Raw genomic sequence first — 21,543 nt, 5'->3', positions numbered from 1 at the left:
ACAGTAGAATAGCAGGAGCTCGTCAAATGGATGGAATCTGAGCTAGAGATGAGAGGGACATTATCAATAGTCCTGAGGTTTGTTGCCTGCTCTGTGACTTGCTTTAATTACTTTCTGCCACTTGCTCCACAACAGTTATTGGATTTGTTATTGGATTAGTTATTAATTAGATAAAATATTTAAATATTTTATTTAAATGCATTATTGCCACTGGGATTTGTAGGGAGCCAGTAGTCAGAGTTCCTTTTATAATAAAATAATCAAAGGGCTATGGGTTGGGCCAGATACTACTGGCATCATTTCAGCGGGTGAAAGTAGGAAGAATTTAGTCTGTTCTTCCTAAGCAGAAATTCCCAAACAAAATGAAGTGGCTTGCACGTTGAAGAAGTGCAGATAATGTAGCCTGTTTATTTTTCCCTTGCTTTAAAATGTATATGAACCTCAGCGTGCCTAATAGAAGTAGCTATTGGGTTGCAAACACGGAGGTTCAGTAGGAGCTGGAACGGAGACTTTGCTAATGAGGATTCTGGCTCATATCCTGGCACCACTGGTTGGACAAGGATATTGTTCGTTTTAGCCCAAGAGCAAATTTCTAGAGTTGTGTCATGCTGGGAGGGGGAGGGGTATCCTGACTTGCATGCTTTGAGCTGGCCCTTAATTGCAGAATCCCAGGCAAGAGTCCATAATACCTCGTTGGTGGAGCTGGAAGTTTGGCAGGTGCTTGTCTGCCTTTCTCCCATCAGCAAGTGTACTCTGACAAAAGGAAACAGCTCTGGGAGCTCCAGGAATTAAGCAGTCTTATTTGGCTAATTCCTCCCTGGGAGCGCACGTAGAAGGAACGTGCCTGCGCGGCAGTGGTGCCCGTGTGCAGCTGGGGAGCAGAGGGCTGCGGCCCCACAGGCCTGGGCGCAACTGAAGCTGTTCAAGGCTGTGCAGAGGAGTGGCGGCACAACCACGCCAGGCTAACAGCGTGTGTTACGTAGCTGCCTAGATAGCAACACACGCACGGAGACGAGTTGTTTCTGGCTGGGAACAGGCTTGCAAACCAAATGGAGTCTGATGCCACTCACTGAATGGAGAGCTATAGGGCTTTGTTAGAGGGGAAAAAAAGGTTAAATTAAATAGTTTGTGCATTTTTCCTATGTGCCACTTCTTATTTCCTGTTGATTTGGTCTTTGTTCATAGAATCACCTACAGGGCCACGGGAGCTTGGCCTGTGGATATTTTTCAACTCTAGCCTATTAGCAGCTCCAAGCTGAGCACTGCTGCTAGCAGATGCTTTTTGAAATTACCTTCCAAAGGTATTTCTTATACCTGAAATGTATGCAATTGGTGTTATAACCTGTTGAGAGCTACCTGAAGATGATACCATGTCTCACTCTTCCCAGAGGCTTGTTCATGGGCTTGGTGTATCCTCCTTAATGTCCCCGTGCCACACTGAGCGTTACATACAGGGATGCCAGGAGGGAGGGGTTCTGTCTGTAGGAGTGTAGCTGAGACTGCATCAGGCCTTTCCTTGAAACCTTTAAAGTGCAATAGGGAAGGTCAGCATGGGAAAAGCTTGGGCAGATGGATGGAATTATATCCAAATGCATGGATACAGATGGAATTTTAACAGAAACCGATAGGCCCCTGTGACTGAGTGATAACCAGTCAGTAACTGTGGTGGATTAGGATCCTTAATGAATAAAGGGATGCCTATTTATTTGCTTGTTTTGTTACTTCACTTTTTAAGTTTGAGTAATGACTAGTTTGGATTCTGTCTGTCACAGCCTGTTAAGTTTTGTGAATTAACTCTGTATCCCAGTAAATTGTATTGGCTGCAACAGATTTTCCAAGAAATGGTCTCTGAAGCCGTTTTTAATTTCTGTTGGCACTATTGGCCCTGCAGAGTTAAGACTGATGGGTGTTAGCCTCATTTTCACAGTTCTCTTTATTGGGAGCCTACTGACACCCACTGAAATAAGCAAGTTGATTGTTTTAAAAGGCCCCTTGCTGACAGATCTGCAGAGTGGTAATTTCATCCTGAAGTGCTTTTCTCACTGTCATTATTAAGAATCAGACACAGCGGTATATGCTCTTTGCCTCTTAAGATCTTACAGGCACTTGGAAAGTCATACCATCCTGGCTGCTTCCGCTGCGTGGTGTGTAACGAGTGTTTGGATGGAGTCCCCTTCACTGTAGATGTGGAGAACAACATTTACTGTGTCAAAGACTACCATACGTAAGTACACAAATCCATTGTATGCTTGGAAAAATTATAGTAGTTATATTATTGGTATAGTTATAAGCCTTGTAATATAAAAAGGGTCATTCCTATTTGCTCAGATGTCCCTCAAGTGTGCACTTGCATTGTTGCATTTATAAAGTATTTTAAAGTTATATTGAAGGTCACTTCATGGGCCCAGTGTGGCATACAGTGGCCAGGTGAGGTTGAAAATCAAGTTGTGTCAGAGGATGTACTTCTCTGGTGGCTGTTCCTCTGCTTCTTTCGGGACTTTCAGTACTAATTAGATCAGACTAATTCTGCAAGTGATGGTAGGTTCTGCTGGCTGTTTCTAAGATTTGAGGTTGTGGTAGTGCCTGACGCTGGCGAGTGTAAGTTAGGTTAACCTAGACTGGACAGTAGACATGTAATTAGCAGCTAGTGTTAGAATGATTTTAGCCTCACCTGACAAAAAGTTTTGTGGTTTAAGTGATTGCTTTTGGACTCCTTTGTGGTCCTACTCAAAGGCAACATGCTCCAGTCAACGAATAACTCAGCTTATGCAGCAAGAGTAAATCCCTCTGAACTCAACCCTGTTGGTTGACCGTGTTACAAGGATAGAGTGAACCTTGGCCCAGTGATTGTCGTAAAATGCAGCTGCGGATAATAAGACCAGTTGATGTATTTGGTTTAAGTAGATCCTAGCCACGATCAGCCCCTCTCCTATTTAGCATGGTTATGTCTTCCTGATGTCAGATGGTGACAGTCCCCAAGTCAGGGGCTGCTTTGCAGTCAAAGCAGCGAGTCTCTGGAAGAATTTGAATGGCTTTATGAGTAAAGAAAGGTAAGAGAAAGGGCATGTGTGGGAAGAAGGCTGTGATTCACTATGCCTAGAGGTCAGGAAGACCTAAGCAATAAAGCTGGGGTAGATCAGCCTCTTCCAAATCTCCTTTTCCCTGAATATCATCAAACATTTAGACGTGTTTCAAATCCTGTGGATCTACGTTTTGCTAAAAACAAGGCATGATTAGAATAGCTCTCTTGGTTCTGCTTTTTGAAGAAGTTTTAAATACGGTTTGAACACGTCTTCTTGCACCCTAGGGTTTTTGCACCAAAATGCGCTTCCTGTAACCAGCCGATCCTACCAGCACAGGTACGTGTTAACATGCACTGAGAGAGAAAAGTTTCTTTAGAGAAGACAGCTGTTGGCATATGAACACTTTCTAAAAACACATTAGATGCTTCTCCTCCCTCTTCCAGAATCTATACTGTGTCAGATACTAAATTAAATACAGTTCAGCAGTAATGTCACTCCCAAACATTCCCAGAGGTTGTAATAGTCATACTACTTAATGCAGCATAGTACTTTGTATCTTTAGGGTGCCTTCCAGGTCTTAATTATGCTGTTATAAATCTCATTTAATTGAAAGCCCTGACTGGGGCTCCAAGAACAACCCAAGAAGTAAAGCCCTGTTTATTTTTAGAATCTGCTATTAGCTCAAGTAGCAATTTTCTTTGTCTGCTACGTTTGCATTTCTGACGTGGTTCTGTTAAGATGCCCAAACTTGAGAAGACATCTGAGGGTTACCCTGACCCTGTGAAAAGGCCACACACTCTGTTGTCCTGGGGTCGCAACGTAATGAAAGTGCTTAAAGGGGTGGAAGAGGCAGCAGAAAAGTTGGCTAAGAGGGAAGCCAGGTGAACGACCTGCTTGCAACCTCAGCCTATCCTGACAGTATAGTACCACATTCTGCATTAAGACATCCCTTTTCTGCGCGCCCACAGTGGTGCTCCCTCATACTCTGGTGGGTGCAGGACCCTCTGAGTTCCCATTGCTGAGGTCACTGATCAGCTCATTTGTAAGCAAGGGCCTCAGCGCCTCCCTCCTTTTCCTCTTGTCATATTTATAGAGCCAGAGCTTGCATCCTATAAGCTGCTGTGCCCCAGTAAAGCCTGTGGCTAGAGCTACTCAGCATGCCCACCTTCATCACTCTGCACGTTACTCTCTATTTATCGCTGTTATTTCTGATAAATGGCCAGGTCTCACATAACTAAAAACCTTATAAAGGCTGAGCCAGAACTGCTTGTCCTGGTTATGGGATGTGAGGAAAAAACCCCTATGTAAGTTTCACTGGATTTGTGTCTTAAAAAATGACTTTTAAAAAAAATAATAAAAGAAAAAAAAAAAAGCAGTCCTACTGCTGACTCATCTGATGGCTAGCAGGATAGAGTCCACGTTCTTTCCCATGGTGGTTTCTTAGGTTAGTTCAAGTCTAGCAGTGCAGGTACTAACTTGCCCACAGCTTCTTCCAGACATAGTCTACGTCATATCTGATGCTCTAACCACACCTGGAACTGGAAACAATGCAAGGCAACAAATTTAATGAGCTCTGTCTTCAGAGGCTTCAGAATGGATCAGGGAAAGAGTCTGTGAGGTTACAAGAAGGGTATGGGCTCCTCTGCAGGGCCTGGGGCTCCCAGGAATTACACAACGCCGCTGCATCCACCCTCACGTTGAGGTTTTGGCCAGTGCACATAATTACCTGCCAGACTGGTATGTAAATCCCTATGGGGTACATACAGTGACATGTGCATGTGCAAAATAGCTGTGCAGGAGATGGTTTGAGGGGAATACAAGTCCTGGAAGACTCAGACCAGGATGTCTACAAAGAAAAGTTACCCAATCAGCAGGTCATAGTTTTTGGCTGGTAATTCATTCAGATCCTGGGTGCCCTTGGAAAATTATTTCATTTCAAGACTAATTTGTCCCATGAGGATGAAGTTTTGGCTACACTTCCCAAATGACCTCTACAGCTTAGATATGTCAGACACCCACGCTGCTGCTAAACAGCAAAAACAGTGCTGTGCACCAGGGGACAAGACCACAGAGCGGTCACAGAGCTCTGCTCTGCAGAGGAAGAGGGGATCCCCCAGGGAAACAGCTCGCCAAAGCGACAGGTTGGGCACTGAAAAAAGATGGAGAAAACACCGCTTACAGGCCCACTCTCTGCTTCCCCAACAGGGCTCCGAGGAGACCATTCGGGTGGTGTCAATGGACAAAGACTACCATGTGGAGTGCTACCACTGCGAGGTAAGCATCAGGCTCCTCTGCCAGCCTGCCGCACAGCAAGGCTTTGCTGATAACTAGCAGCCTCTTGGTGGGTGCCTGACTCGCACCCCAGGGTGCACTCGCTGGCTCTTGCACGCCTGGGCAGGTAGGGCTCTGCCCCATGGCTCCCGGCGGGAGGCAAAGGGATGAGTGCTAGCTGGGCTGCAAGTGGTGCTGCCATCTCCAGTACCAAATTAGTTTCTTTTTTTCCCCAATATATTAACTTCAAAAGCTGGGTTTGGTTGTTCGGGTTGAATTTTCTCAATACTTCCAGATGGGGAGAGAGCAAAGAGTAGGTGCCGATTCTCTTTTTCCTGATCTCTGGATACAGCTTGTGTGGCTCTGATCTGAGAAGACTTGGAATTTCCATTGCCTGTGCAGGGAAGGACCCTCTCTCCTACACTGGAAGGCTTTTTTAGGAGATCTGCATTTTTTCCATGTTGAATGAACGTCAATTCTTTACTAGAAAAGAGACAGGGATACCACTGACTTTCTGTCACTTTTTTTAGGAGTAGTTTCTTTTTGTGCAGAACATTTAAACATTTATTGGGGCAGATCAAGTTGTGGGAGCTGAGTTCAGTCCTAGCTCTGCATCTGGGAGCATGAGGAGGGAAGCAAACTGTAATTTGGGATCAACCCAAAACTTCCCTTTTGCTGTAGGTTTGGTGCTCAGATATAACATGCAAATATCCACACAGATTCTAACTGTGCTACCTAACTCTTTTAGCAGCAGAGGCAAAAAAATGCAGCAATACTATCTTCCATGCACTTTTGCACAAAAAGGTTTTACAAAGAGATTCCTAATTGAGGGAGAAAATAACAAAATTCAGGGCATCTTGAAATGTATATGAACCTAAATGTAAGGAAGACCCCATCCACTCAGCTGTCTTCTTCCAACAGAGATACCTGATACTCCGTCCTTTCCTGTTAATTTTTAAAGAGAAATTGGCACAGGAAATCGCAGCATTTTGGAGAGCTGTACTTCCCTCCTCCTTCTTCCCCCATCTATTGCTTTGTGCAGGCTTCACCTAAGATGACAGCTCCCTCCCCTTCTCTCTCAGGCTATTGACTTTATATTAGAATGTCCCAATGGGGGTTTATTTTCAGTTCTGTTTCATTATTCATTTCCCCATTCTCCTTCTAGTTTGAGGCAAATCAAGCTGTCTCCACATCTGCCCAGAATGGCAGAGTGCATTTATGTACAGAAATTGGGGGTTAGCCATGTGTTAACAGGGGTAGGTTACTGCCTAATGGTCTCAAATCAGGCTCTCAAACTGTACACACTGGGCCACCGCGGCCTCCAAATACTGCTAGAAAAGTTAGTGCCAGCATTTTGAGGTACTCACTTTTGCAAAGGCTATGATGACTTACGCAGCCACTTCTGAAATGCCGTTAATGTCATCATCACCTGGTGGCCATGCAAAGTCAGTAGTCAGTTTGGAAACTTCGCTGCTTTTCTATATCATCTCTTTCTTGTGCCACCACTTAGCTTCTACTGAGAAGTTCAAGCCAGTTTACATATCAATAGACGCCCACTCAAAAACTGAAATCCACTGAGAAGGCAGGTTTTCTCATTGCAGAAAAGGAATACAATTTTGGAGAGAGAGAAAAAGGTATGAACACTTGGCATATCTTTAGGGTATCTGAAATTGTTAAATTTTAATGAGGAATTGAATTTTATATCTTACATAAAGAACTATAGAGTAGTTATATAACATATAGTAACACACAGAAAAGTACCTTGGCAGAAACTTTGATTAAAGCCTCCCTAAACTAACACTCCAGTTTTAAAGCTTACTTTAAAACCCATTTTTCATTCTTATTTCAGCATTGTAAAATTTGAGGAGTTTAACTTGAGCTATGAAAGCTGAAAAATCGTACTTTGTGTCCAATTAAAAACTTCGCAGCAGTTTTCAATACTAAAATGACCTATATGCCCAACTTGTTCAATTGTTTTTTTCTTTTGTATTAAGTGCGCAGATACATACTCAGAATCTCTGGTTTGTCAGGTCTGGTCACAGGAACAATTTTTAAGTATTTAACATACTTGAAACATCAAATCCAAGCACAAAACTGCCGTGACTTTCAAATGTCCTCATAATTATAATGATGACAACTGAGAACTGGGATTGTCTCTACTGCAGTGTACATAATAGTCAGCAGGAAGGATCATTGTTTGTTGTTTTTCTTTTTATCTCTGCTCCTCCACTGTTGTTCACCCATGTCGTCCCTGCAGTTATGTGCCAGTCTCAGAGGTACTAACATATTTCCACTAAAGGTGGACCATTGGCCTTGAAGTCTTTATTTTTTTTTTAATTCCAAATTTGGAGAAGGTGCAGCCCTGCTTCAGAAGGGAAACATGTCTCATCTCCCCCTCTTCCTCACTCCTCTCATTTTCTACTTATGCTCCCCCATTTCTTGCTCTCTGCCTTGTTGCAGAATTAGCCCCTTTTCTGTTTCTAACCTCTTCCAGGTTGTATGTGTCAGGGTCAGTCCTTGGCCTATTTTGTCTGATTTGCATCAACATTTATTAGATGAAGAAGAGACCGAAATGGGAAACAATGGGGAAAAAAATGCTTGGTACTACTATGGACTGTCCTGTTTGATGTCAGTGATGTCATTTTGCTTAATATGAGAGAGTCAGGGTCCACCTACCAAAAACTCTTGAGGTTGCTGGCTTTGGAGGCTTGGGAGGGAGCTCTCAGGGTTATGCAGGATAGGTCAGCGTTGTTGTGAGATGACCTACCTGAATCACTCAGTAATCTGGGATATGTATGTTTCTTCTAGGATTGTGGCTTGCAGCTCAATGATGAGGAAGGCCATCGTTGTTACCCATTAGAGGGCCACTTGCTCTGCCACGGCTGTCACATCAGACGCCTTAATATTAAACTGCCATCACATCCACCTCCGAGCTATCCAATGCATGTCACAGAACTCTGAAAGACATTTCCATTACCAATAAGCCGTTTGAAAGAGAAGACAAAAATCTAAAAATTACTTTCCTGTTCCTTTAAAGATAAGATTCCAGTAATAACCATCTAAACCAGCTATTTATTTTTTAAATCAGAGGTGAGGGGTCCTTTTCTGATCTTGTACATATGCATTCTTTTATCTAGACATTTTCACTGAGACACCGTCTACTTGAACAAATAATTCACCACTAAACTGTAACTGTAAATGGCAGCATTTATAAAAACAATGGTACAAAGGGCTGCTCTGCACTCCCTACTCACTCTCCTTCAGTGGAGATTTTGCCCAAGTAAGGAGTGTAGAATTACTTTCCAAAAGTTAGCACCTTATCATATTGCAACAAGCATAAGATAAATGCTAGCATTTTAGCTAGTTTTGTTGAATTCTGGTCTTAGAGAATACAGTCTCACATTTTTAAAAACTTAGATTCCCAGTAGTGTGTAGGAAGCAAACGTGTTTTTAGCGATGACAGTTTTCAGCACGGGTTAAATAATGGCATTCTATGAAGACACGTCAGGCCAGCTTTCCATCCTACAAGGTTCCACAGTCATCCAAAGACTATTTAGCTTGTTAAAGAAATATGGCAAGCATCTCATGTAAAAACCACATTACAGAGGAGTATATCCAAAAGATTGGCACATGCAGGATCATAACAGTCGAAGAAAGTTAGAGACCTCTGTAATTGCTTGCCGTGTACAAATGTAGCCATGGTTTCAAAATGCATTCATATCAACTTGATGATTTGGCACTTACTAAAGAATTCATCTTTTAAAACTGTTTTTTGTTTAATAGGGTTAGCAGCCCCTTTCTATGCAAAGGTACACTTGTCTTTATACTACTTGTTTTATACAAGACTTCATTTGTTACCAACTGCTTTATGATTGTATGTTGATACATTATTAAAAAAAAGAGGGGGACAGTGGTTTTTGTATTATCTTTTCAGCTTTGTGTTCTTTTCTAGATGTACTTTTGAACTGATTACAGTGATTGTCTTCATTGGAAAACAATGTTAGAAATAATAATTTAGAGAGTCAGACCATTGAAACATTGGTATTTTATAACAAGTATTAGATGTACATAGAATGTACACACTTTCATATTTTGCATAAGCTTTTACAGTAACCTCAGAGCTCTGGGGAAATATATGTCTTCCATATAGGAAGTTAGATGAATCTTTTTTATGGTTTGTTTTCTACCATGTGTTGATGATTTACATGCAAATCACACATCTGTATGTTTAAAAAATTCCTTGCATTCTCATGAGAATTGATCCAGCCTTCCTGAATTTATATTTTAAATAAATCCATCATTGCTGTCTTTAACTGTATCCAAAATTACCATAAAATAAAATTCTTCTGCTCCAGAGGAAGTGGAAATACCAGGCCAGATTCTCCGCATGTGTCAATTGGGACATTTCCATGCCAGTTCTCGACACGTTGAGAATCTGACTCGATCCATTCGGAAATGATCCCATGTTAAATTCAGCACGCAGACTGATGAAATGACTTGACTTATTTGGCAACACTATTGCAGTTTAGTTTCTTATGCTCCGTTGATTTTTTGAAAGCCATTTGTGGTGCTTTTGAAAAGTACAAAGAGCATCAATGGACACTAATTCCTAAGTGGAATAATTAACTCCCTTAACAGAACTTTTTGATAGTCTGGAATTTCCTTATGGGGGGAGGGAGGGGGCAGGAAAAATTCCTGTGAGCTTTTTTTTTCAGTTAGTAAGGAACAAAAGGTATGTTTCCTGAACTTTTGCCAGACTTCCACTGGCCTAGATTAACCTGTCCTACTGAATGCTCCTTGGCAAGTCAGATGCTTGTTTAAAAAGTCATTTTCTAATTAACATATATCAGTTTATAATTAACATATTTAATGTGGTAGCCATGTTTTGAAGGAATTACAGTGCAACTAGTGCCCTGTTTGTGACCTAAGAGGCCTGGCCTGCAAAAGAGAGGACATTGGGAGCATGCACACTTCTGCATTCGCAAACATTACCTCTGTGTCCGTAGTCACCAGCCCAGCCTCAGAAGGAAGTGGAAGTACGCGTGCCTCTCGCCCAAACAGCAAATGCTAGAAAAGGGAAACAAATTGTCTTAAATTGGATTGTATGACTAGGTCAATTCCTTAAGGTTATTACAAACACGGAAGATATCAGAACTTCAGGATAAACCTTTAGCATCAGCTGCAATGTAATACTTTTTCCATTTAAGGACGCTGCTTTGGACCACATTTAGCTTTGAGGCATTTTTACTTGCTTGTCTTTATATAGTAAAGAACCCAGATTAAGAAAACGATCATTAAACTACACAGAGAAGATTTGGGTCTGTTCCTGTGAGCAAGTCATCCCGTAACAGTACTTGCTGTACTAGAAAAATGCTTTGCTCTACCAGTATAGTAGCAAAACCTTAAAAAAATCACAGTGGCCAGAGATGGAGATGACTGACTCTGGCGTTCTGCCCAGTTTTCTGCCAGTGCCTTCCTTAGCACTTTGCCTCCTTCATGGCAAGTTTGAGTTTCCACTCCAACATACTTTTCAAGGGACAGCATACTATCTAACATGTACATACCATACCTTTTCTTCTTTTTTGAAAATGATCATACTGTAGAACAAAATAATATTTAATTTCATTTCACATGTTAATTTGTCAGTCTCTTATAGTTCTACTTGGTTCCAATGTGTTAAGTATCAGCATGGTAAAAATATCAAAAGGTAATATTTCAATATAGAATAAGGAATTCGTTTAAAACCAGAAAGCAGCAGTTGTTGTTCCAGTATTTTCTATAGACAGGTGCATTCCATTACTGTATAATGAAATACAGCTTTGCTTTTCCAGCATTTAGTATAAAAACTGGAGCTTGAGTGAAATTTGCCAGGTTTTTGGGGGTTTTTTTTTGTTTGTTCCCCCCCCCCCAAGAGAAAAAATAAAAGCAAATCTAAAATAATGATGTGCTGTACTCTTTAGTGCTAGTGACATTTTTCTGCACATTTTATCTCCCGTCTGGAGAATTATGTAAATGAGAAAGCTTCTTTTAATGATTTTTCTTACGGAATATTCAGTTCAACACGGATGTAAACTTTCTAGAGTTCATTTTATGATGTGATTGTTCTTCAGAAGCCTTTGCTGTACTTTCAGAATATTTCCATAAAGTTAAAACAATAACAACTTGTTCTCATTTGCATCAGGACTACACCTTTCCATTTTGGTAAGGAATCTTACAAAGTCCGTACAGCACAAAGCTATTGCAGGTGATTCAGAGTCCCTCGTGCACTGGAGGACGTGTTCCAAAGGACCAAAATAAAAATAATTTGAAAACAAAAGAATGCACTCAGATAATTGCGCTTTCAAAGAGAGTTTGTTTGGGTTTCTTTCCTTTTCCTTTCACTTGTGTGCCCGTGTGTGTGTATATATTTTGTAAGGTGGAGCTTCAAAAGGAAAACATGGTTAGAGGAGCTCTTTAAGACCAGAAATTCCAGAGTAGTTAAGTAAACCAAAGCTCTAAAGGAGACAAAAGCTGCTTTCTTGTGTTTCAAGAAAAGTTTAAAAGTTTGTGATTCATCCTGTAACTAATGCCGTAACTAGAGTATATAATTTGACTTAAATTAAGTTTTCATTTGAGAAATATTTTCATTTTCTTTAAAAGAATATAGTTTTCTTCCAAGAACTTGGACCAACGTTGATTTTTATTTTGTAGGAAATATATAAATTCCCAGTTTGTATATCATGTAACTAGTTTACATGCTGAAAATATACATTAGTTTAACTATTTTTGTATATATATATCCTTGTAAAACCTTTCAATGTGCTTCTGTCTTGTAGTCTTTAGAATTACTTGTGGTTTTGTGTTACAGTGTTTGATTCCCTTGATTGTTGAAGAAAAAAATTGGGAAATGTAGATTTATTTATCTAAAGAAGAAGCTACTTGCTATCATCCTAAGTTATTTAATATTAAAGTCAGAAGTTTCATTTAACCTTAGATGCTATAATCTGCTTTTTTCAATAAAGACATTTTGTAGTTATCTTTGATTTTGTAGTTTGTTGCATATAGGTATTTCATTTTTTTAATCTAGGTGGGCACTAGAACAATTTTCAGGAGACCCTTATATTGCCTACAGAAATGCCTAACTGAGATTAATTGATTGCAGCTGCATTCATGAAAGATTTTGGTCCTCCAGTGCAAGTGTTACTAATTAAGGTCTAAAATATGCCCACAGCTAACGTTTTGCAGCTGCACTTAGAAAAGAATTCAGCCACTCTGACAATTTTTAATTAAGCTTTAACCAGGCTGGCTAGTTCACATGTAGGACAGTCAGTATTGAGGAACACTTCCTTTTCAAGACTATTTTTTGGAGTGTTCCAGAAGAGAAGTACTTGCCTGGGCTATGAATTTGCATAGCTTTAAGCACTCGGACCTTGGTTTGGGGAATTTTCTTGCTAAGTCACAGGAATTCAGAAACCGTGGCCAGAGCTCTGACAGGATCGAAAAGATGCTTTTTTATATATTTTACCTTTCTGAAGCTCTTTGCCACTTTCTTGTCTCCAGCTTCACGGCACAGATGGGAGCTTGATCACATTTACCTTCTGCACTCAGTGGTCCTGCAAGAGCAGCTATGTCTGTCAGGCAAAAGGTTCATCAGCGCTGGTATCTTGTCCCCAACTATGGCCAAAAGCGGATGCCTGGGGAAAGAGTACAAGAACCAGTTTCTTCCTGGTTTCCTTATATTCAGTGGGTTTCCTTTCCGTTAGGCTGGTCAGTCTACCATCCTTGTGGATGCTCTTTCCTTCAGTGACTCACAGAAGCCAAATAGTCACAAGCTGCTACTTCAGTGCGATGCCACCCTCTCCTCCAAAGAGGCCTGCTCTGCAGCTCTGCCACCCTGGCTTTGCAAAGTACAAATTACTTCACATTTGGAAATGAAACTTAATGGTGGTTTTCACACAATGGCTATTTTGGCAAATTTTTCTTTTGCACAGTCAGAGTGGAAAGAGTTACAAATACCACAATTGTTTTAGGGACACAGTCTGCACTTCTGTGCTTTGAAACAGATGTACCACGCTTCTATAGGGCCTTCACATACATGCTATTTTCTCACTCTCATAACTTTTTAAAATTCATTCAAAATGAGCAATTCATGCCCTCCTTGAAGAAAAAAAAAAAGCACAAAAAGACTGGCCAACTCAAAGCATTTTAACAGTGCCTCACCACGTGGGTGACACAAATGTAGTCAATAAAATCTAGGACATAGTCTTAATGCAGCAAGAATTTATACCAACCCATAATCAGCCTGGTTGAAAAGAACAGAATACTTAAAAATATTAACTGTCCCTTGTGGGCCTCCTTGCAGGACACACATACTGGAAAATGAACATACATTCACTGCAGGAAGGGTGTGAGTCAGGACCCAGCTCTCAGAGGGGAGGACCACAGAAGACTACGGTGTCGTAGGACTCCCTGGCATGGCAGCTGAGCCACAGGGCAGTGTGTAACTGGAAGCTGTTGCATGACGCATGGTTGCCAAATCTGGCACGCAGATTATTCGGGAGGGCTTTGCTAGGCCTGCTCTTCACCTTACCAGCCATCCCCAGGTCTGTGCCCTTCGCCTTGCAGCCATTGAGTAGAACAAGGCTTTTTCCAAGTCATCCCAGGGCTGAACCAGAGACACTTGGCTAGTGCTGGGAACCATTAGCAATACATGAACTCGGCTGGTGAGGCTGCCTTCAGCTCACATCCCTGTTACCCAGCTTTAGTGCCCCTAATTCATAGACTAAGTGAGGTTGGACAAGACTTCAAGAGGACATCTGGTGCAATGCTCACCACCAACACACACACACTCAAAGCAAAAAAAAAAAAAAAAAACCTATATCTATCTATATATAGCGCCATATATATATATGTAATACCTTAAATATTCCCTTGGGTGTGTCGCTGGGGAAGCTGGAATTGCAGTCTCATTCCTACCCCACAGCATTTCTTAAATCAGCCCAGTCTGACAGGTAGTAACAAAGCTGCTCAATGTTCACATTTGGCGCTGCAGGTTTCTTTCCAAGACACCAGCTGGCTGGATCGCTGATGCCCATGCCTTTAACTTCACACCAGCTAAGAGGAGAAAAAGGTGGCAGAGGCTAGCAAGTGTAGAAAGGCAAAGAACCAGAGCCCTGCTGAAAACAATGCAAACAACTTCAGATCAAGTATGAGCGCTGCAGTTTGCAAGCTTTTTGGGCTGGCATGGCTTTTTGCAGAGGCAACATCTGTGATTCCCCCCCCCCCCCCCAAACATCCTCATTTCAATCACTGATTTATTTACATTAGACATTGAACATAGCAACAGACACCTTTACTTGTAAAATCTATTTAAAAGCAAAGGACAGCAGTCTGCGATTACAGCCACTCTCCCATCCAAGAACTCAGACCTCATTACTCTGAACACAGTTTAGGGCAGCAGCAACCTGCAAGCTTCCTCCTGCTTGCTGCCCCATTTGGAGATCTATGATTTCACGCAGCCTTAAAAAGCACTGAATTTACCTGAATTTGCCAGACTATGATCCCAGTTGGTGCTACAACTTCATGCTTGGGGTTCGCTTACAGATAAGAAACTTTGAAGGAGGAACTACTAAGCAAGGTCTGGAAATAGTGAGCGAGAGCTGGGCGTTGTCGGACACATCAGACTTCTCTGGACACCCATTAAGCAGAGGGCATTGGCTTCTCGAGTAAATTGTAGGTCATCCCTCAGTCACCACCGCTGGGCTCATTAGCAGCTGAATTACATATTTTAAAAGCTATGGAGTTAACCACAATTTTTGGTAAAACTCCAGAAGACCAAAAATATTTTCTTCCTGTTCAAAATTAATTTAAGATCCTGTTCTAGTGCTCAATGCAGTTCTCGCCATCTCTTCACTTAACACTAAGACAGCAAAAATAAGTAGCCATATTGTTTAAGAGCACATAATAAGAACTAACGCGTTTCTGCTGTACCTGCATTTTCCCTGTGCTGTCAGTTTCTGTCCCATCAGAAAAAAATATACTACATTAGATAGCAAAAATCACTGTGCTCACACACATAGCGTAGGAGAAGTACAAACTGAAAACTGTACAAAAAGTAAGAAACTGTGTGGAGAGCTGGTTTGCCAGAAGTGATAAAATAAGTATCATCTATCAGCAACACATTTAAGAACAAATTCTTAAAGGTTTGTGTCACGGCTGAAAAAAAATCCACAAACCCCCACATTTGTATGTACATGTCTGGGAAGTCATCACCTCAAAGAACAAGTACTGCACTGGTTAGTGACAGTAATTCAAGTGGTTAAATGGACTATCAAAAAACCCCTGTTCATTAAAAATTTGACACATTTAAACTATTGCAGGAATGTTAAAGCCAACTGATCGGTTAATTACTGGCTGGTCTGGCAGGCAAATAAAAGCCAGAGGCACTCCTCGATGCTTCCAGGCACAGTAAGGAAACAGCGACGTGCAGTTCCCAACTGGTGTAAATGGGTCTCGCACTGCTAAAACCAAGGAAGCTGCGCTGGTTCATGCTAAATGAGTGTCTCACACCCTCTGCGAGACAGGGCATTAGAATAGGAAAGAAAATTATTGTATCAAGCTGTGTCTTTCACCACCTAAATCCTGCAGCTGAAAGCTTCATGAGTCAAATGCGACAAGCTCACCAGAGGGGAAATAAAGCAGCAATAAATTCTGCTCTGTGAAGGTCAGTTATTGTGTGGCTCCGGTCTCACCTAAGTGCCTTTACTTGAAGTTTGCAAAGGTCACACACTGTGTAAGGATGGATGCAGTGACAGAGTAGGGAAGAAAATGAAAATGGCATGTGTGGCAGGGTGCCAGGGAGAGAGCAACATGACTTACCTGCGATACCTGCAAGCCACGCATTTAACTGCTCTTACCTCTACCAGTGGACATGGGTCCCAGAAATTTTTTTCCACAGAGCTTCTTTAAAGTGGTGAGGAAAAAAAGGGCATTAGTGTCCTGCAGCAGGAACTGCTGACTGTCTTCCAAAAGCACGGTGGTGGCACTCCTCCACACCTGGCTGTGCCTGGGCTCACCTGGGAGTTGGTCCTTTTTCTCACTCCTCCTTCCTATATCAGAAAAAGGATAGAAAAAGAAAATAGAAATAGAAAACTTACCACTTAATGGTAAAAGTGACAGACATTCAGCTGTAGTAAGATCTGCCTTTAGTTGGCTATAAACATCATCTCATTCTCTATTTTAAAAAAAAATATTTGTAACCTTTTTTTAAATAACTAACTTTCCTTGCAATCAGCTGCTAGCCATTCTCTTACTCACACAGCACATTTTCCAAGCTCTGGATCAAAACCATATTCTTTTAAAAGCGAGAAAAACTATTTTCAAAAAGAATAAATTTGCTGCCAGTTAATATGTAATTGGCGAATTATTTTCCAGAAGCCCCATCAGAATGGGAAAAAATTAATAAAAATATCTGTATGGAAGAGCCCATGAATGCCTCTGAAATAGAGCAGAAGTCCTTAAAGAATGTGCTGTTGCACCTTCCAAACTGAATCAAAAAAGAAGGGAGGTGAAGCAAAACAAAGTATTATTTAAATATTTCTTATTTTATTTTGCAACATACAGCAACAAATCTGCTAAATCAATGGCTCTGGCAGCGGCCAGACAATGCTTTGATAAAGCATGCTGGATTTCATGATATAATTTAACTTTGACTTGATTTTTTTTTTTTGCATTAATCATAATATCTTCAAAGCTGAAATCTTTTCCTTTGCTGATGAGCCAAAAGATAATATGAAGCTAGGCACCTACTGCAGTCAGTAATTTCCATATCACCTTTCCCAAAAATTTTATGCCTTTATTATTTGCACCCCAGGTCTAAGGATCTCCTGCAGCGGGAATTTGCTTGCAGGCTCGGGAAGTGCAAAGCAGGAGGTACCAAAAACTGCTGTTGCCTTTGAGCTGGTCTTCAGTTGCCACCTTGTATCTAACCATGCAGCCCAGAAGAAAGTGGCACTGTAGAGAGGATGCTGCAGAGACTCAGCAAGGTTTCCATGTGAAACAGGAGTGAAGAGGTGAGCAGGACTGTATGTACCATGCCATCCCTGTTTGCAAAGGAACAGCAAAATGAGCTGTTAGCTGTTGCTGTGGTGCACAAGCAGTCTCTTGACGCCTCATCCAAAAGCTCTGCAGTGCTACTGTCACCGCACGTGGTCCTTTGTATCTGCTCATGAAGGTGGCAAAGGTTTTGTTTGTCCTAATAGCACCTCCCCCCTCAATAAACCCCAAACCCACATACATGGACTTACTGCCTATACTATACACAATATATAAAAACAGTAAATCCACGTGTAGAGGTGTAAATGGGCTGAAGGGCTGTTTTGTGCAAAGATCCCGTTTTAGAAGGAACCAGGCCACATGAGATTCACTGGCAAAGGGTTACAGAGTATTTTAAATGTATCCCAATATTATTCTTTGGAGGCAGGTGGTAACACTTGCATGTCCGTAAGCACATTTCCTCACACTATCTCACAGTGCACGTTACTCCTTACTCCCTCTCCAGCTGAAGTTTACTCAGCAAGGGAATTCTCCCTGTCCGAGTTGCAGATACGTGCTCAAGGACAGGCAGCAGAGGCGGCAGAAGCGGGACCCACGAGCTCTGCTCGCTGCAGCTGTGGCAGGGCATGGGCTGGGGCCAGGCTGTGGCAAAAGATTGGGGTCAAACTCCTGTGCTGCTTTGGGTGACTCTTTCTAGATACCGCCCTGCAGCCTGCCGCAACAAAGCACAGGCTTGCGAGCAAGAGGCACCCTCCTGGGTTTTCTCGTGTTTGGGTCTCAGATGGAAAAAAAGTTGTAGCATTTTGAACTAAAATAAAGAAGTCCAAAAGGTGGGCGAGCCAGAGGTGACCTGGCCAGTGGCTCGGTTTGAGGAGCAGACGGCCACCACTCGGCCTCCTGCACGGTGCCAAGTGCACTGACTTTGAAGAACATGGGAATGTCACCAGAGGACCTTTTTCAGTGGAAATATCAAAGTTATTTCAAACAGATATCCCTGAGGAGCTTATTCCGTCCTCCCCAGTGCCTCCTGGAGCGCACAGCAGAGCCAGCTACCAAGCAAGCGTTAGAAAGGCAAGAGCAGCACCACCAGTCCCTCTCCTCTTCCAAAATGGCTGTTTGGAGCTGAGGGCTGGCACAAAGCCTCATCAAACCCCCCACATTGTGTCACCCCAAGAGGCCTGACAACACCTCTGCCGTGTTTCTTGCCTGGAGGAGATCAGTAATTATTATCTGGGAGGCCGTGGAGGAGACCCTCCTCTCACGCCTGCTGCTGTGAATTGCAGTGAACTCCACTAAGTTCCACCACAGCAAGTCCAGGTTTAGCTGTGCAACTATCTCAATTTTTTTTGTAGTAGTAGAAGCTTCTGGAAGTCACTAAAAATAAGTTTGTTTGGGTTTTTAAGACTAATCCAAACACATTTGTGTCGTCTTTCAAGATGGCACTTCCCCCTTGTCCCTACTTGACAACAGATTTTTCAGTCATTAAGAATGCTCCGCATGCACAGAAATATCTCGGGTTATTTTTCCCATAATCAAAAGAAAACAAATCCCAGAGCAGCCCTGGCAGGCCGCTTCCGGCCAGCACCGCTGCCCCCCCAGAGACTCATCGTGCTCTGCTGCTGCCTTCAGAGGGCAAACCAGAAAGTTTGCCTTCAATACAAAATTAAAGACTGAAACAAACTGACTTCTCTCCCCCCTCCTCTCCCCCCCAAAACAAAACCCCAAACTCTTGCCCAACTACTTTGCCATTAAACGTATTCCAAGACAGTAATTTAGATGTGTATGAGTGCCTTGGATTGTATAAGCCAGCATTTATGTTCTCTCCCCTCTCCCCTCCTGCTGTCAGTACCATTTGATACATTCCTGGCCAGTGTGGAAGCTCACATCACCCTGCAGTCACTTGTAGGCAGTTGCGGTACAGCTCAGACCACACTATCAGCGACCAGGATGCCCTCTGCTATTGCCTCCTTGTTTTCACCTGCTTTCTCCTACAAGGCCCTTCCTGATTATAAAGGATTTGCATTTAGAAGGAGCTGCAAAGTTATTTACCTCATTATCCTCCTTAAAATCCCTCCCTAATACCCTCATCTGCTGTGATATCTAAATGAATTTTGCCAATTAGAGCTGGTAACACGCTATGGCTATGACCTGTACCCATCGATCCCATCTTAAATTTGGACAGTAAGTTTCTGAGGGCAAAAAGCTATTTTTTAATTACAAGGAAGATATTCTTGCAACTCTACAAGTTTACAAGTAAACAAATCTTTCAGTATTGCCAAAATCTTCTTGGCCTAATGTAATGGCAGTTCTGCTATAGGAAGTATTTCTATGTCTAGCACTAAAAGCTGTCCTTACTGAAAAAAAAAGAAAAAAAAAAAAATCTATCACAGCCATCCTTAGCAATACCATTCCTGCAGTGGGTTTACATTGCTAAGTATAAATTAAAGAGATTTCATAAGCAGTTCACAATAATTTACCCAATTAGTCTTTTGCCTTCCCTGTCCGTTATAGATAACATTGGCAAGAAAATTGCTGGCCACTATCTAGAATAGTTGATGAAAGCTTGTGGAATGCTTTGCATTCTTGTGATGGGGACCTTAGCAGGAGACCACTGTTGGCACTCTTAGCCTTGGGTCCACAAGGTCAGATGAGTCACTGCAGCGTCTCCTTTTCACATTTGATCAAGTGTGCAAAAACTTGGGGACAAATGCTCCTGCACATTACTCTTATGTCCTGGGGATCTTCATTCAAGAACATTCAGAGAAAGCAAGCATGAAACAAGGCTGCAAAGCGACATCATTAAGCAGAGTTACAAAAAACATCTGGGGGCCTAAAGCAACCTTTTGCTATCCACATATGGTACCCAGCACAACGGAGACCTAATGTATTATTGAGCCCCTAGATTTTATGGTTTAATAAACATTTTCATTTTAGCAGATCTGCTAATTCATTAGATGTCTCACCTTTTGCATTTACAGCAGCTTTGAGCACCCCAAGTTCTTTAACCCTCAGCTAGGATTCCTCTTCCATAAAAATACATATCATCATCCTGGATGTGCCGTCACAAGAATGCAAAATAAATGTTTCATGTCATCATGTTTTTCAGTGTGGAGTTGCATGAACTACTTGCTGAGAGAGCTCAGCAGAGAGGTCTGGAAAAGAGGAAAATTACAGTAGCTCCGATCACTATAAAATATTCAGAAGGTGAAGCTCAAACACAGAAAGGATCCTGGTTGTGAAAGGTTCTTTCACTGCTATTAACTGCAAAGAAATAACCAGAGGCACCACTGAGTATTGCCAAACCCCCGCTGCATCAGGCTTTATACATGTAGGATTGCACAAGCCACTAAACTAGGATTTTATACTGCCTTTTAAGCCAAAACCTAGTTCTCGGTCATCGTCTTTGCTAACGAGAGGGGTGTCCTGGGCAGGGAAATGCACAGAGACTAGATCATGGCTGAGAGAATAGCAAGGAGAGAAGACAGTACTGCAAGGGGGAAGGAAAACAACTGCCTTTCTTTCATTTGGAGACAAATTGCTTCTAAGGGCTGCGCTTCATGAAAAAAACAACAGCCGAGCATGGCTCCCGAGGCGGTTCATTGGCCTTGGCAAAGCCACTCGGCCTGGGGGGAAGCACAGTGAGGTCTTAGAACAACTTAATCCTCTCCAAGCTTGGTCCATCAGCAAGTCCTTCAGCAAAGCTTAGGAGCTCTGCACCCATCAGGGAACTTGAGGATCACCAGAAGTCAGGGACCTACCAACCACCCTGTGTCCCCTGCTGGTGTGGACACCCTCCGCCTAACCATCCTCATGTCCCATGTGGAGCACCAAGAGGCCTCCAAGTAGCATGAGCATTTGGAAAGATCAGGACCAGATGTTGCACACATAGACTCTCCCTTCAATGCTCAAATCCAAGCCTTTAAGCAAAAAGCAGCAGCAGCAACACCAGCCAACTGCAGCAATCACAGTCCAGTCACCAGAGTCACTTCTGTGGTGGACTCCATACCCACTTGGTCTCCACCGAGATGAAAGTGTCTGCAGCCAGTGACAAGCTTATAAAAATAAAACACCTTTATTCTTTGATTTTTCTAACTTTTTTTTTTTTTTAAATCATACTGAAGAAGAGGTGTGAAAAGGCAAAATCTTTTCCATTTGAGAATGGCCCATTCCCCAACTTTTTAAATATTTGTGTACAGGATGCTGCAGAACTCCATAC

General features: G+C 42.1%; 1 protein-coding gene across 2 annotated transcripts in view; it reads left to right on the top strand.

Moving 5' to 3' along the window:
• The window catches only part of WTIP (WT1 interacting protein), an 83,596-nt gene extending 74,380 nt beyond the window's left edge, over positions 1–9,216 (top strand). For both annotated transcript variants that reach the window (XM_075161405.1, XM_075161404.1), the window contains 4 exons: positions 2,094–2,224; positions 3,308–3,359; positions 5,229–5,297; positions 8,103–9,216. In XM_075161405.1, coding sequence (XP_075017506.1) covers positions 2,094–2,224; positions 3,308–3,359; positions 5,229–5,297; positions 8,103–8,255 — 405 coding nt within the window. In that variant the 3' untranslated portion in view covers positions 8,256–9,216. The remainder of the gene's footprint in view (positions 1–2,093; positions 2,225–3,307; positions 3,360–5,228; positions 5,298–8,102) is intronic.
• Positions 9,217–21,543: the final 12,327 nt, after the last annotated feature.

This window comes from Calonectris borealis, chromosome 12, assembly GCF_964195595.1.
Source record: "Calonectris borealis chromosome 12, bCalBor7.hap1.2, whole genome shotgun sequence".
NCBI lineage: Eukaryota > Metazoa > Chordata > Aves > Procellariiformes > Procellariidae > Calonectris > Calonectris borealis.
This window is presented reverse-complemented; position numbering and strand designations above follow the sequence as displayed.